The sequence below is a fragment of the Eublepharis macularius genome, chromosome 8 (assembly GCF_028583425.1).
Source record: "Eublepharis macularius isolate TG4126 chromosome 8, MPM_Emac_v1.0, whole genome shotgun sequence".
In the NCBI taxonomy this organism is placed as follows: domain Eukaryota; kingdom Metazoa; phylum Chordata; class Lepidosauria; order Squamata; family Eublepharidae; genus Eublepharis; species Eublepharis macularius.
Genome location: NC_072797.1, coordinates 31,314,756 through 31,331,106, shown reverse-complemented (window position 1 = coordinate 31,331,106; position 16,351 = coordinate 31,314,756). Strand labels below are relative to the sequence as shown.

Genomic DNA, 16,351 nt, shown 5'->3' with positions numbered 1-16,351 from the left:
AAAAGATGCAACTCTGTTAATATTAACCAGGGACAACCTTGCTTAGCTTCCAACCTCTGACTAGCCTGGGTCATGCCAGTCAAAGCTACTGCAATATTACTAACACCCATATTATATATAATAGGTTGAATCTTATGGAAGGAGTGCACAGAACCTCCCCCTCCAGGACTCTCTGTGCCCTGAAAAGCTCTGTCTTGCTTGCACAAGAATGGAGTATGATTTCGACTTACTATAGTATGGACAGAGTTCCTGAATGAACAGACCATAAAAACACATGAACACGTGGCATTGTGTTTAACAAGGAGGAGGACTTAAAAGCTTGTTCAAGGTAGCTCGGGGTGCATAAAAGCAAAGGGAGTGATAGCCGGGTCTTCGTTTTTTATGCGTATATTTCCTTATATCTTTCTTTTATCATTTCTTTGGGGTTTCCTGCCCTTTCTCCACTTCTTCCTATTACTCTGTATTATTTCCTCTGCTGCCAACCACAATTTCTTCACTTTTTTCTTTTCTCTTTATATAGCAGTTTGCAAATGATATTGTAGGACCTCCTTGGGCATTTTAGGGTGGGTGTGATAAGAGAGAGAAGTTCCAAGGAGGAGTAGAAGATTATGGTCGAGCTTTCCTCTTTTAGATCTTGTTCATGATTATGTATTAGTACCATTCTGGTTGTTTATATTTGTATTATTTACTTTTGATTATCAGGGTGTTCTCTCCAAGTAAAGTCACTTTCGCCCTTCCTTATTTGAGCCTGTTATTTTAATTTACTGATTGTAACAGATAGAAACAAAGATTTTCTGCTGCAGTACTGCCCTTCTCAACACAATCCCCACATCCAAACACCTGGAACTGCAAAGGTGGCTTTTCCAAGCTACGGAGGGGAGAACCGCGCACTTTCATCTTTCCTCTCCCGGCCTTAAGAAGAAAAATTCCATCTCCTGTGCGCAGGCGCCGTGGCTGCCTTGGACCGGAATCCCTTCCCCCTTCTGGAAGCTCCCTTGACGCGACCAGGGCCCGCAATCCTGGCAGCCAGAGGCCCGTTACGGGAAGCGCCTCTTCTCCCGTCTGCCACTCCCCCTGGAGTGACGTCACCGCCCGGCCTACCAATGGCGGCCCGAGCGAGACGCTTGCGTTCGGGAGGGAGCCGTCAGTCAGAGTGAGGAGGCGGCGGCGGCGGCGGCGTCGAGGCGCCTGAGGCGAGGGGTCGTTGTGGCCGGGGCCCGGGGCCGCCTCGGGGCTGGCGGGGAACGTGGCGGTAAGTGGCTGAGGGAGGGCGGTAGCTGGTTCTGGAGGAGTCGTCCTGGTCACTTCGTCGGGAAAGGGCCTGGGGCAAGAGCCGAACTTGGACGTTGCTGGGAGGCACTCCCGTCGGTCTGTAGGGTTGTTGTTGGGCAGAGTCTCCGAGGAAACGAGTCGTACGCTGTTAGGTTCTCGGAGCATCTCCACAATTCCACTTTACTGCTTTTCACAAAAAAAAAAAGCATGACTCTGGCGAAGCAGAAGGGTTTACCCGTCGGTGCTGTCTACCTGCCCGGCGTTTCGTCTGAATAGAGCGACACGTGTAGCTGCTGGACACGCGTCGTAGCCTAGTTCCAACGAGACTGGAAACCCCACGGGTAAATTGTAATGCCTCGGCCAGCAACAGGCTTAAATTGGGTCACAGAGACTGAGGTTTCCTTGGTTGTCTTGCCTGTGAGGTGAGAAATTGGGGGCTATTTGCTCTAGATGGCAAAAGCAAGATTCGGATCCAGGAGCACTTTGGAGACCAACGAGATTTCCAGGGAATGAGCCTTTGGAGAGTCAGAGCGCCCTTCGTTGGATACAAGGAGTGGGAAAAAGGTAAGAGATTGGATTAGAAAAACTCCTACCTTTTTCCACTCCTTGTATCTGAAGAAGGGAGCTCATACCCTGGACATCTAGTTGATCTCTAAAGTGCCACAGGACTCGAATCCTGCTGCTCTACTGCAGGCCAACAGGGCTACCCACCTGAAATTATCTAGATGGCAAGGATTGACTCCTGGGGATGGTTGTTTTTCTGAACGAAATCACACATAATACAAAGAGGTTGAAAGGAGTGATGTGGTAGGGGGCTTGTGGTAGGGGGCTTGATCTGCCTTCTAGTGCTGCCTCCTGCTCTTTTCCTGCTGCCCTTTGCCACCCCAGTGATGAGAAGCGAGCAGGATAAGGTCCTTGCTGCTGTGATTTTTCCAGCCGCACCACTGCTTACTCCTGATCCCTTACTCCACCTCTCCATTCCAAACTGCTGATGAGTCTGTTGAGACTTTGTATCAGGATTGGATAGAGCTGTATCTCCTCCACATCTGAGTTCACAGGTGATAAACCTGTTGGATGCTCAAATAAAATCTCTTGGGTGTCACAGGGCTCCTGTTCTGTTTGTGTGTCTGGGCTGCATTTGAAATAAGTTACAATGGGAGATATGCAGTTGATCTTCATGTGTTCTTGGTGTGTGTTTACTTAAATACTGCTTGGAGGAAGAGCTCTATTTATTTGGTAGGGGAAGCAGTTTAAGAGTGCTTAACTCTTCCCCTGCCATTTCCCCAATCAAATTACCAGTCTCTTGCAACTGTTTTTTGTTGTTAAACTGCAGATTCAGTCATGGATCTTTCATGTAATATGGTGCAGGTTACAGGTGGCGACCGTGTGACTAAATTAATGTAAATGCATAAATAAATAAATTTCCTTTAAGAAAACTTGACATTGCTGGGGGAGAGGGGAGATACTGGCTAAAATCTAAAATATTTCTTCCTGTTATCTGTACTTTAATATGCTGGAATTTCTTCGTTGAATATGTTTTACTCCATATAAAGTGAACCCTGTGTGCAGTCTGAGGTGGCATTAGTAAGACATGGTTTTATTGCATTGGAGCTATAGCTGAGTATTGCACTTGTATTACTTATGTTCTGCACCCTAAGACCTGTTGCTAATATTAACTGAAATGAAGTTTAACTATTTGTAGTTGCACTCATATTCATCTCTTGATCCCCTTTTCTTCTTTCTGTTGTCCACCATGTTGTCTTGATGTAGATGGTAAGGCTCCAGAGAGCAAGCACTTGTCAAGTTTTTTTAAATATGTTATTCTGTAAACTGCTGCTGAGGGTGCTATATAAATTAACAGTCTATCTAATAGTAATGTAGGTGGCTTATGTTAATCATGATGGCAGTGAAATCAGATAACTCACAGACAAGGTAGTCATTTTCAGTATATTTCAGTGTGTATCTAGGATTCCTCAGATATGCAGCAAAATAAGGGTTTGTAAATTAACCCGAAGAGGAAAGAGTCCTCAAATGGTTTGATGAAAACAGAGCATAATCTGGAAGGCACAAGAATATTGAGAGTAGTTTAAGGAAGAAAAGCTGAGGAAATTGGCCTGCTCAATTCCCAGGGAGTTTATAGAATTCTAGAGGGAGAGAGATGTGAGAAAAAATGTCTAAATCCGTTATCTTCCCCAGGCTTCCATGCAGATCCACACCTTATTACTGTTTCTAATAGTAAAGTGAGTGCTTTATGCCAATCAAAAAACATACAAAGTAGGAATGCCTGCATACCCCTTGGGTATGCATAAAAGGGCAGTTTTGTAAATTAACCAAAAATGGGGGAGGACCAAAAATGACTTGGGTCAAGAATGAACCTTTTAAAGAAAGCATGGGATATTGAGGGCAGTTGAGAGTCAAAGCAGAGAAAAAGCTTGTAGTGCAGGGTGAGGGGCAGATTGAACAATACTTTCCCCTTTTCTACACTCAGTTGATGTGCATAGACATATTGTTGATTTTAAGTATTAACTCTTACCCCATTCCAAGTTTCTGGGGTCACTGCAGAAGTCACAAGATTCGGCTGAGGGATTGATTTGTATCCCATTTGTCTGTTAAGAAGTTGGTGCATTTCTGTATTAGGTGTTTTTCTGGGCTCAGGATGGCATGGCCATCATTGTGCCTGATAGGGGGATTTCCACTGTCTTGCATATGTTATGCTGTTTCTATCAGAGTGTGACAGTGTGTTAGAATCATTTTCCTTCCTGAATAGTTTTTGCCTCTGCCAAATCACAGTGGCACTCTGAGAATTGTTTGTAGCTCAGGAGAGGAATGAGAGCCAAGTTCCTCTTGAATGTGGCCCCTTTAACCCCACTTGAGTCACTTGTATGCCCATGAAAGTGGCGGGAGGGAAAGACATTCAGGGCAACTCTTTATGACTCTGAAATTCTGAATTGCTATGAAAAACAATAGGTACAAAAACAGATTAGGGTTTCCATCTGATTGCGACTGATAGCTTTCTTTGTGCATATGATGGAAAATATTTTAACTGTGGAAAGCTCTGACCATGGATCTTTGAGCATCTTCTCTAGTCTGACAGTTTGAGTTGTGTGTGGGTAAAGTGCTGTCAAGTCACAGCTGATTTATAGTGATTCCATAGGGTTTCACTGCAGTGCAAGAGATGAACAGAGGTGGATTGCATTGCCTACCTCTGCATAGCAACCCAGGTGGGCTCCCATCCAAGCACTAACCAGGGCCAAACTGCCTTAGCTTCCAAGATCTGACAAGATTGGGCTAGCCTGGACCATCCAGGTCAGGGTAAAGTTTGAGTTACTTGTGCTTTTTTTTTTTTAGTCTTGGCAATAATAAAAATAATTGCATCAGGTCTGATTTCTTTTTTGTATTAAATCTAAAAAACTAATGGAGGATTGGAGAATTATGTAAGCCCACCTTAGGCCCTCATTGGGGTGAAAGATGAGATATAAATGAAATTAAATAAATTAAATATGTCTGGCATGTACCATGTATGCGGTGTAAATAATGTATATGTTTTTAATGAAGTAATTGTTTTGTATATTTAGGAAAATAGGTATTTTCATGATTTATAAATAGGCCTGGGATACTGATATACAGCAATATTAACAGCCAGCCTTGTACAGGACTGGATATATCACATTCATAGATTCAAGCAGAAATTTTCTCAAAGCCAAGTTCTTGGGACTGTCCAGTCCTATGCATATTATATTTAATGGAAATGTAAAATGTAGGAATCCATTAGAAAACAGACGCATTAAATGCAAATATTTCAACTTAAGGGGTCATGTAAGCAAGTATCATGCTATAACATTGATGGTGGTTTTAGATTATGTATCTTAAATTTGAGCATAATCAGATTGCCAAGTATGGTGGAAAGCTGAACTACTATATCTCCTAGAAAATAACTTCTGTTAGGGTGCTGCCCAACTTTCTAAGTGGTGCTGTCTTGTTATCACAAAATGAAGGGAAAGGGGAAGAAAGATCATTTATGAGAGTGGAGGAACCTGCTTGGACACTGCTAGGGCACCCAGATACAGATCACAAAATGGGCTTTAGAAATATGACTTGACTTAAGTTGCTAAATAAAATCAAAACTTAGCATTACAGAATATATTTAAAAACCTATCCAATCATTCATGCTGAACCTGGCCCCTTGCAGATTGGTATACCCAAATATGGGATCAGGTTCAGAGAGGGGGTATTTTCCTACAGAGTTGGGAGAATCTGCAGGTTTGTAAAAAAAAATGTAAAACCACCTGAAAATGGAGTGGGGGGGGGAGGAGGGGAACCAGCCAAATGGCACCATTAGAGAGCTGCCCCCAGCCCTGCGAGGCAGGCAGGGAAGGAGGAAGAGTGGGCGCTGCTGCTGTCCCCCTTTCCTATGGCTCCCAGCCCTGCCACTGCTGCCTCTCCTCTTCAAATGGGGGAGGAGGAGCGGGCACTGCCACCCCCCCCCCCTTGCATGTGAGCTTAACAGGCAGGACAGGAATGGTGGTGGCACTGTGGAGCAGGCCGGTTGACCAGCTGGCAAGAAGAGGCGAGGATGGAATCCCCTCTCCCCACTTCAAGTCTTGCAAGTGACCACTTGGTTTATCTAAAAAGTTAGGTAGACAAAATAGTGGTATTTAGTAGAAACTGTTTAAATGCCTAGTAGCTTCCTGTTCCTTGGGCATTTAACTCCATAGACTGGCTAGCATTTATTCCCCTTGCTTAATTTCCAAGCCAAAAACACAGTGTCTGTGTCAGCTGTCTGCATCGCTCTCTTGATCTCCCCTTTTTTTTCTTGTGGTTCTGGAAGGCTAAGGGAGCTGTGCGCCTCACTTAGCCAACATAAATCTCTGCTGCTTTCTGGCTGGAAACTGCAGCAGAGGGAGCTTGTGGATTTATGTTGCCAGTCATATTTTTAAATAGATTTTGTTTCCTTTGGATGAGAAGGCGGAAGAGTTATGAAGTATTTGTGAAGCATTTGTGATATTTGCTTTATTTAAAAATATGAACGTGTTATGAAGGTAAGTTCATCCCTACAAGCAGACAGTAATGCTTGCATCTGATTCCTTGGGAGCCCTGTTGTTGTAACTAGAACCTCTCAGTTCTCCCTTCCTTTCTCCTACCTTAGTCTTTGTCCCTTCAGAATCCTAACTGGTTTTTCCCCTGCTGTCTCTGTGCCACTTAGCTTGGAATGTCCCCTATTCTAAGCTTTAATTAATGTATTATTTTCTTAAAAAACTCAAAAGAGCGACCCAGTATCTGGAGACTATCACCTAACTATTAGCTCTCATTAATGAATCATTAGCTGAGCATGACATCCATATCTTCATTGCTTTTTTCAAGCGTCTGATAAAGTGTGTTTTTGCTCAACAACGCTTATACTACTGTAAATTTATTAAATGTAAGGACACATGTATCTGTTTTGGCTGAAATAGATTGATATGGCAGCGCTTCTTGAATCTGCATGTATAGTAAGTCACCTAAGGTTGAAGTATTTAGTCTGCAGTCTGTCTTTTAGCCCTAGAATTGGGACCATGTGATCAAGCACTATCCTCAACAGTTTATCTCTAATGAAGACTAGTGGTATTGAGGGATCTTGGGAGAAATACTTTTGTGTTTTACTTACTCTGTTTTATTAATTATTTTTGATTTACACAGTTATGCTACACAATCCCTTTTTTCCCTTTCTGTATCCCCTCTTATTATTTTTTAAAAATAAAAATACATTATTTTTTTAAAAGGCTAGTAGTGTTGTGCTGAATTAGAAAATAAATATCTGCGGATTTATTTATCACACATTTTATTTTTAAGTAGTAACCATGAAAAGGTAAGATGGGCCTCATACTTTGACCGTTCTGAGGCAGGAGTCATCTTAAAACAGGAGGTAGAAACTTCTTGCCTGTTCTGTGTCCTTTCCTGTAGTAGCAGTGGCCATCCCCCTACTGGGGGCAGGGGGGCACAGTTTTCAGATTTTTTAATGGGTGTATTGTTATAATTATCTGTCTGTCAGGTTCTCTAATTCCCATCTTTCATTTTTAAGAACAGTCTGTAGCCCCTTTTTTGTGGCGCTACAAGGCAAGCTCCCCAATCTGTATGAGTGAAAGTATAGGCAGAGACTCTTTACCCACACAGTGTTTCTTCCTCTCCTGACTGTGTGATGGAGGCTCAGGTGGGAAGGGTGCCTTACAGAGCATATATGAAGAGGTTCTACAAGTTTTTGCAAGACTTAAGAAACAGTGCCAGTCCCTCATGGAGTTCCCGTGCCTTAGGAACAAACCTTACAGTTGCCCACTACTTCTAGTGTCTACTGCTTGAATATAAATAGAACTTTTTATGGGGCTCTTGACAGGATTCTGGTGGTGCATTTTTGGAAGGGATGCTGTGGGCTAATCTGGGTATATCAAAGGGTTTGATACATTCCCTAATGGACATGAGTTGATAGTCCTGATGTGCACAGAATTTTAGTCACTGTCATTTGCCCCATAAATCCTTTCAATATTCCACCATACCTGCAATAAGAAGGTCTAATAAGCAGATATTGCATGGTCGCTTAAGGGTGATTGTGATCTCAGCCTTTGTCATTATAAGTGGGAGAACAGTAATCTTGAAAAACCCACTCTCAATTCCTTTACTTGTGAGGTACTAAGCGAGATGGACTCTGCATGCCTGTCAGTATATACTTGGGATTTGGATGACATATACAAGAGGGTGGCTTTGGTCAATTTGAAAGATGTGGGGCTTGACTTGTTTTTTCGCTTGTCCGATCTGAAATATAGTTCATATAGATGAATTCCAGCAAATCACAAGACTAAAGTTGGATTTTAGGTATATCCAATCATAAAAACTTATCTGTGTATGATAAGCAGAAGCACATGTGAGCATCTGCAGGCGCTGGAAGGGTGAGGGTGGGCAGCTGCACTTGGAGCAAAGGCACAGGAGAAACTCAATGTAGGCTTTATGGCGCTCGTTGAAATCTGGTGTCTTAGGCAACTACCTGAGTCACCTATATGGCCAGGCTGGTCCTGAGAGCCCATGTACCCTAGCAAGAAGTTTAGTAGTAAAAGAGAACAGTGGTATGGTCACAGCATTGGCCAAAGGAGTGACAATTACTGTGGGGTTATCCCTTCTAGCTCCAAAACTAACAGTTCTCTTAAGTTGCTGGGGAAAGCTGTATTTGGTGGCTGCTTTTGGTGCTACTAATAAGGAAAGTTCTCTTCCTTGGGTGAGTTTTTTTTAATGTGAAATGATAAGCTACTATGAGCTTCAGGGATAGGGTGGAAAATAAACAAAAGTCCATTGCCTCTGTGGAATGATGCTGTTCATCTTCTTGCTTATATACCCACCAGAGGAATGTTGTCGTTCGAGTAGGTCACTTTTTCCTTGAAAGGGAGAGTGATAATGGATTTATTTTTGCACTCTAAGGCAAAGCTTTAGTAGCTGGGTTAGTTAAGTACTTTGTGGAGCAAAGCCACAGGTGGCTCAGTCATATGCAATCTTCACTGTTGAACTGGCCAGCCCTCTGCTGATTTTCCTACCTTCCCCCTAAATGTTGTTATGGTGGTCTGAAGCATTGTTTTAGCAATACTTACCGCTTCCAGTGCCGATATTTTAGTTTATGCATTAGTTATGCATATTTCTTGATGAAAGAGGATCTTCAATTTCCTTCATCTGACAGTCCCAAATTTTTTATTTTCTTTGCAAACCTTATTGTTCACACTTAATAAATAGAGGAAATTTCAACCTGCTTGGTTGGCAGGGTAGCTTGGTTGGCTTGGTTGGCAGGCTGAAGAGAAACTTCATAAAATATTTATTTTTACAGTGACTTGATTCAAGATGGTCTCACGATGCATTTGGTCGATGCAAGTTGTATGGACTGTACTGAGCATTTACTCCTTTGCAGGTGAGTGAAAGAATAATGAATCAAAACTGTGACGGCACAATGTGTGCTTATGTTAATATGTGCTTATGTTATGTGTGAATATTATAGAAAATGAGCCCTGTTGCTTATTACCTATCGTTCTAAAAACATGTGGCTCTATTTTTATATTCTTTCCTGGTTTCTGGCTTTGAAACTTTAGATCACATTCTAGTTTAATTTTATGTGATTATAATGATTTCACTTTTACTAATATTAACGGGAAATGTAATATATAGGCATAGCTGCTTTTTCACTTTGCTAATTCTTGTTCCCCTTCAGTTCAGCGGCTAATACTGACATCAGCTTGTGGCCAAAATACACTATATACCAGACATATGGTGTCACAGGTGCTCTGCCCAATTCACAGTCAGACGTACGTCAGAGGAGCTCACCTTAAATAGTGCTGGTTCACTCAGCCCTGTGGGGAAGGGGTGGGGGGTGGGATGGGAAAAGGAGCTTTTGATTTTCCTCCAACCTGGTTTTGCCAGCAGAAATAGCAGCTTTGAACCCCCCCCCCCATCCTCATCACTGTTTCTGCTGGTGGGGCGGGAGCGGGACTGAAAGCTCCTTATTCTCTTTGCAGCACTAGGTGAACAAGCACTATTTAAGGTGAGTTCTCCCAATGTACATCTGACTGTAAGTCAGGTTGTGCACCTGTGGTCCAGCACATTTTCATAATATCATGTATTTTGGCATTGCAGTAACATTGCTGTTCTCCAAATTAGCAGGTGAGAGAGGGAGAGTTCATTTACTAACCTTAACAGGAAATGTAAGTAATCCTGGGGAGAATAGTTAGCATTTCTAGACATATTTATGTCAAATACAAGGCAGTTTCCCCCTCTAGCATTTTATGTGTTTTAATAGCTATTGCTATTTTCAGTGGTTTATTGGTAAAGTTTAATTATGCTAGTAATGCTATGCAATTACAAGATATAAAAGTGAAGCCAATGAGTTTTCTTTGTTTCAGATGGTCTTGTGAAATTGTGTGGCCACATCGTTCCAGAGTCTCCAGTAGTACCAATTGGCTCCAATTTTACAGCATTATGTGTTCTCAGTGACAGTTGTCAGAACATTCCTGGCAATGTTCATGCCAATCAGATAATCTGGAAGACTAAAAATAAGGTGGTTCCTAAAGAACAATACACCATAATAAACCAGACTGCTTCTCTTGTAACATTTAACGACACCTCTACATTGGTTTCTCCTCTGACGTGCAATATCTTAGTAGAAGGATCCATTGAGCAGAACATCTATGGAATTCAGGTTCAGCTGGGCTGTAAGTAAGGTTCCTTAAACTTTTGATTGTGTTCCATGAGAAGATCCTGCACGAAATTTTACTGTCTGCCTAGATAGTGATAGCTTGTCAGCCATTATTTTTCAGCCAAAACATAAATCTTGAACAAGAAAATAACAAATAGCTCAGCATTATTTTTTGCAAAGGTTTTAAACAGAACACAAAATAGATACACAAAACAATATTTCCTATGATTCTGTGATATCAAGAGAAGTAATCATAAAGCAGAACAGATTACATTTTCTTGTAAGTTTAATGTTTCATGAAGAGAAACATGCTTTCCATAATAAAAGCATATCTTGGTTCCTTTGGGCTTCTACAGCATTGGTCCTCAGCCTTATATAAGTTGGGTGGCATTACCAGCACTACCGCTATAGACATACAGGGTAAAAATAATTAGCGCTAGGTCCCGTACTGTGTGCTTGGAGCAGAAATTGGGCCCCAGGTCTGAAAACGCTAAAGACCACTGTTTGAAAAATAAGTGGATGGAACCAACTTAACATCATGAAAAGCAGCTGCAAATGTATCCAGGTTGATTCAGTGACCAGTCGAGGGCGGCTAGAAGATGCTGTTTAACCTTTTTCTTACCAGTTTTTTGTAGTCTTATCACCTGATTGTTGTCTGCCTGAGAGAAGGGTGGGGGATACGGGAACTTTTCTCCCATAGTGACTGAGAGAGGTATTGCAGAATGGCACAGAACATGTAGTTTGGCCCTTAAAGCCCTAAGTTTTTCTTTACTTAAGCATTTCCCAGTACTCAGATTTTAAATTGCATTTGATAAGGTCTTGGCCACAACATTTTTGTGACTAATCTATAACTTTAGTTGTATTTTATGATCGGGCAATTAGTAGCTAAAAAAAAATGGGAATATTTCAGTGTAATTTACTGAAGCCTCAGAGCTAAATCTTACTAAACTCTGATTTACACATTTTTCTGTGAGTTAAAGAACAAAGAACCAGGTTTACAGACTTGAATAATTTAGAAATTAATATGCAGCATTTATCCAGCTCCTTAAATTGCTTTTGCTTTCTGAAGTGATTATTGGTTCAGTCTTAGGAACTCAGGTTCAGCAGAACATTTAAATCCTGTGTTGATTATAAGTGTAAGTATCTGTTGTATGACTTTCGTAGTTCACTAATGAAATAATAACTAAAGCTGTAATATATATGGAGTTAGTTTCATTTACTCCCTATTAATTTAAGTGAGACCTACAGTGTGATTATCAAAAAAGTGCAGCAGGGAGCATATCTGCATGATATGTTAGAAAACACAACCCGTACATGCTTTGTGCCAGTATAAGCCTGAACCCATAGTTCACATTTGCATTGGTATTATCTGTTAGTGCCGCTATCACAGATAGGTCTCCTTTATTGATGTTGGGTATTAGGCTTAAGTAAATATTCTGTAGATCCAGCAGAAACTTGATCCTTATCTCTTTCCTTAAAGATTGGCACAGTCCTCCCTGTGCTGATCTGGTGGAAGGGAGCATGGGAGATCTGATGTTTGGATGGCTCTTTTTTCCTATTTACCCCTTGCAGATTCCTATAGCAAAACCTGTCATACTAATAATAGGGGTGAATTCAGCTAGTTGTCATTTTAACAGTTCATATTGCATGGGTGGCAAAATTTAATCAATTTTAGTTATTTGACTTTATAATCTTTTTGTTTAATATGTGTCTCCTTTACCAGGGAGTACTTTGAGTGCCACCTTTGAAGAAGTATTCCTGCTTCTCTTACACAGGAAGTAGTATCTCTGTTAAGATGGTGCCTGCTTGACACTCACACATTATCTAGAACGGAGGACATTTTGTCTTCGAAACTCTTTTTATTCAAATATATGCAGATTTAAGTAATCAGTTAAATGGACTTTAATCAGATGACATTCGTGGTATTTTTAAGAAAGTTCTGTTCAAATAATGGTGAGCAGGCAAACTTACAGCTGAGGTAGAGAAATTGGGAGTCTTCAACAAAAGTATTCCAGCTTTGCTGGTTAACGGATAAGGTATTAATTGAATGAGAACCAGAAAGTTCATTACTGCTGTTGTTTTCCTTTGGCTCAGAATATGCCCACTAGTGAATTTCTGCCAATTTTTATCTTCTTCTGCAGTACCTCCGGAGGAACCTAAAAATTTAAGTTGCATTGTGACTCAAACAGAAAAGGACAAGTACGCTCTGCCGTGTACTTGGGACCCTGGAAGAAACACTTTCCTGAATACCAAGTATTATTTAAGGCATAAGTGGTAAATTCTATTTTACGTTTTAAAAACCAATGTCTTTGAACAACGGATGCAGAAGTTCTGGAGAATTATTTTTAATAATAATATTAGTTGTGTCTCTTTGGTTAGAGATTGATATATATACAGTACATGTTAACATTGTTTAATTCAGCACTTTTGATAAGCATTTTGGAAACGCTGACTCCATTCAGCTGTAATGGTAAACCATAGTTTATTGGGTTGTCAGTATGGTGCCACTCCCACTACTTCATTTATTGGAGGTCCAGACATTTGGATTCTAAACCATGATTCACACGGTGGTCTGCAGTTTGTTACTAAATGTGTTTTATCATACTGTGCAAATTTGGAATCCCAGCTTGTTCAGTAACACTGCTCCCGAAGCACAATGTCACGGTGACAGAGCAGCAGAAAGACCTTGCCACTCCAGCCGCGGTCAGCGCTAGTGGGGGCCATCTGCTTCTCCGACTGCCTCCCTGCCCCTCTCTTCACGCCGCTGCCAATAATGACTATCAAGTGTAATTACGCCTCCAGTTTTTGCCTAGGGGAGATATAAAAGGCAGTGTGACAAAATAACTCACAGAAACACATGTTTTTATTCATCTTGCCATCATATGCAGTCAGGCTTCTATAAAGTCATACACATTTTCTCATTCCAAGCTGGTGTCTTGGCCACTTTCACTGTGGCCACTTCCAACTTTATTTTTGGGCCATCAGCACCTTCTTATCCTCCATGCTCAAAAAGCAAAGTCCACCATGCCTTCCTTTTCCAAAGCTCTGTCCTGAATTCAGGATGGGAGCCAAATTCTGGTCTGGCTGCGAGACTGACTTCTTCATTGAGGCGACTGAAATGCATTAATTGATAACTGACTTGCATTAGGTGATATTGAGTAGCTATTCCTATGCTGTACAAGTAATCTTCCCCACAGCAGTGTCCATAATAAGGGTGCTAAATGAGTTGTCTCTCTTCATTGCTAGCCTAAAGGGACAGCTGCTGCTTCCCTGTTTCTACTTCTCATTGAACAAATTGGAAAGGAGGAGAGAGTTTCTCATTCTCCTGCTTTCCTGGAGACTGTTATTCTTGATCTACATGTATGGCAGATTACAGTGTTGTATCTGACTTTCCTAATTCAGTCTGAATATTGAAAATCCAGTGAAACACTGTTGTAATGCATCCTCCTAACCGCCAAATTCTTTTTCAACTATTATATTTAGTGGAGTGGGCAGTGTAGCATTGGGCAAAGGTGACTGGTCTCATTTCCAGCATATGCTGCTGTGCTTTTGAAGAATTTTCTGAAATCAAACAACGGTACTTGTACTTCTACCCTTCCTCTGCTTACCTTTGGTGCGTTCAGAGGGGTTGGTATCTGATAGAAACTGTGACCCAGCCTTGGTATTAGGCCGGTTTGGTCATGTATCCATTGATTTTGTCAGTAATTTTGTCTAGACCCAAAGCCATGGTTAAATGCTGACTATGGAAATGACAGCAGAATGAATAGGAAAATTAGATGTGGTATAGTAATGAAAAATAGACCATAGAATTAAGGTAATGACAGAGCTAGGATGTGAGTCTCCTCTGATCTTGTCCATGATACAGAGGGCAGATAAAAGCATATGCTATATAAAATTAATCTGATATAGTTGAGCTTTCACAGCCCTTCTATCTGAGTAAAAAGCCTTTTTGAATAATTCAGTTTTGCACCATTTGTGGAAAGCCAGGAGAGTGGGGGCTCTCCTGACCTCCTCAGGCAGGCCATTCCACAGGGTGGGGGCCACCACAGTGAATGCCTGTGTATGGGCTGCTGTCGGTGTCACTGATGTGCGAGGTGGCATTTGCAGGAGCCCTGTTCAGAAGAGCAAAGCTGCCATGGAGGAGCATAGGGTCCCATAGGTATGCCGGACTAAGGCTATGAAGAGCTTTTTAAGTGATAACCAATACCTTGAACTGAGCAGAGTAACTCGATTGGAAAAAGAGGTCCAGAATTAATGAATAGCTGTCTTTTAGGGAAGTCTTATAATGCTGTGCAAAAACAATAAGAGGTTAATATAATAGGCTAATAAAAAGTTCACTTTAGAACTCCAATAGCAAATATTTTATACTTAGTTTCTGTTCTTTATAACTGTCCCCTATGTTTGGCGTAATGTGCATCACTTTTGAATGTGTATGTTTGCTAACAAAAATATTTTATTTCCTTCTGGTCTAGCCACCTTTCAAGTAAAGCAATCACTATATGTAATTCTGTGGAACTGAAGCATTTACTAGGGAATGTCTTACTTAACTTTTTGGGACTCACATCTGTGTAAACATATCTAGGATCGTGACAATGTGCATAATCACGGTTTATAATAAAGAAGAATGTATCTGTATTAAATCTTGTTTCTCTTCAAATTTAGGGTTTATGAGAATTTCTCTGACTGTATCCCGAGTGACGGAAATAACAGTTGCACCATTGAAAATGCTATGTTCTTTGTCAATGTCGACGTATGGGTAGAAGCTAAGAATGACCTTGGGAAAGCTGAATCTGAACACATTAAGTTTGATCCTTCAACATGTGGTGATTATATCCCTCCACTTTAAATAACATATGGGAAGAAAACCAATAAAATTATTGAATGCTTTTGAAATGGCATGTGCAAACACTTTTCAGAAAAAGTCATTCATTATCTAGATGATGGAAGAAGAGACAGGGACCACTACCACTGGTACATCTCCACTCTGAAGTAGAGAGACCACTTTAGGGTGGATGTGCAAATGTTACCCAAGTCCTGTAGCCTTGTCAGTAGTATCTTATCGTAAATGATATTATAGACTGCAGAAAGATCTAAAAAAAAAGGATGTGGTTGCTATGTTGGCTGGGTTTTTTTGTGTAGAAGCAACACCACAGTCTTGCTTGATACCAAGCCTGGATCAGAAGCCAGAGTGGTGGAATGAATCTTTTAATAGAAGTACGGTATCCCAGTATAAGTGGGACATACTTCAGAGTAAACATCTATTGGTTTGCACTGTAAGCCATGCCAGTAATATACATCCAACCAAACAGAATAGGATGGAGTCTTGGTTCTTTGGAATGTAATGGCATCAAACACGGTAGCTTCCATTAAGACAGCAGAGCCATTTTGTGTACAAAATGGATGGTGAACTCATCATTAGAGCCAAGAGGGATGGTGTTAACTCAGCACTATCCGCATTCTGAAACCAACACTAAGTGGATAGAATCGATGCCTTTGGCAGCAGGACAATGATCTTGGTGTTGGTTCTGTCACTGGTAGTATGGCAGGCATAGAGGTTTACTCACAGGAGAAGAACTGGCACCTAATGCCGGTTCCAAAGAAAATTCATGGATGGTAGTGGGCATAACTTTTCCATTGGTAAATGGCTATAAACCTGTAGGCCTGAATATTACAATTCAGACTATTAATTAAAACAGTATGTGTCTTAACTTATATATTTGTTTTTCCCTAGTGAAACTTCTGCCTCCACGTAAGGTTTCAGTCAACGTAAGTGAACTTCCCACAGTCCTGAAACTGTCATGGGATAATCGGTTTGATTTAGATTTGGAATTGGAGTTTAACATTCGATACAAAGTCATTGACAGTTTGGACTGGCTAGAGGTA

At 41.1% G+C, this 16,351-nt stretch overlaps 1 protein-coding gene across 1 annotated transcript in view; it reads left to right on the top strand.

The window, feature by feature from the left end:
• Positions 1 to 1,169: 1,169 nt before the first annotated feature.
• The window catches only part of IL6ST (interleukin 6 cytokine family signal transducer), a 36,390-nt gene continuing 21,208 nt past the window's right edge, over positions 1,170 to 16,351 (top strand). The window contains exons 1-6 of the mRNA XM_054986313.1: positions 1,170 to 1,252; positions 9,110 to 9,190; positions 10,176 to 10,484; positions 12,610 to 12,742; positions 15,131 to 15,291; positions 16,200 to 16,348. Of these exons, the coding sequence (XP_054842288.1) occupies positions 9,124 to 9,190; positions 10,176 to 10,484; positions 12,610 to 12,742; positions 15,131 to 15,291; positions 16,200 to 16,348 (819 nt within the window). The 5' untranslated portion in view covers positions 1,170 to 1,252; positions 9,110 to 9,123. The remainder of the gene's footprint in view (positions 1,253 to 9,109; positions 9,191 to 10,175; positions 10,485 to 12,609; positions 12,743 to 15,130; positions 15,292 to 16,199; positions 16,349 to 16,351) is intronic.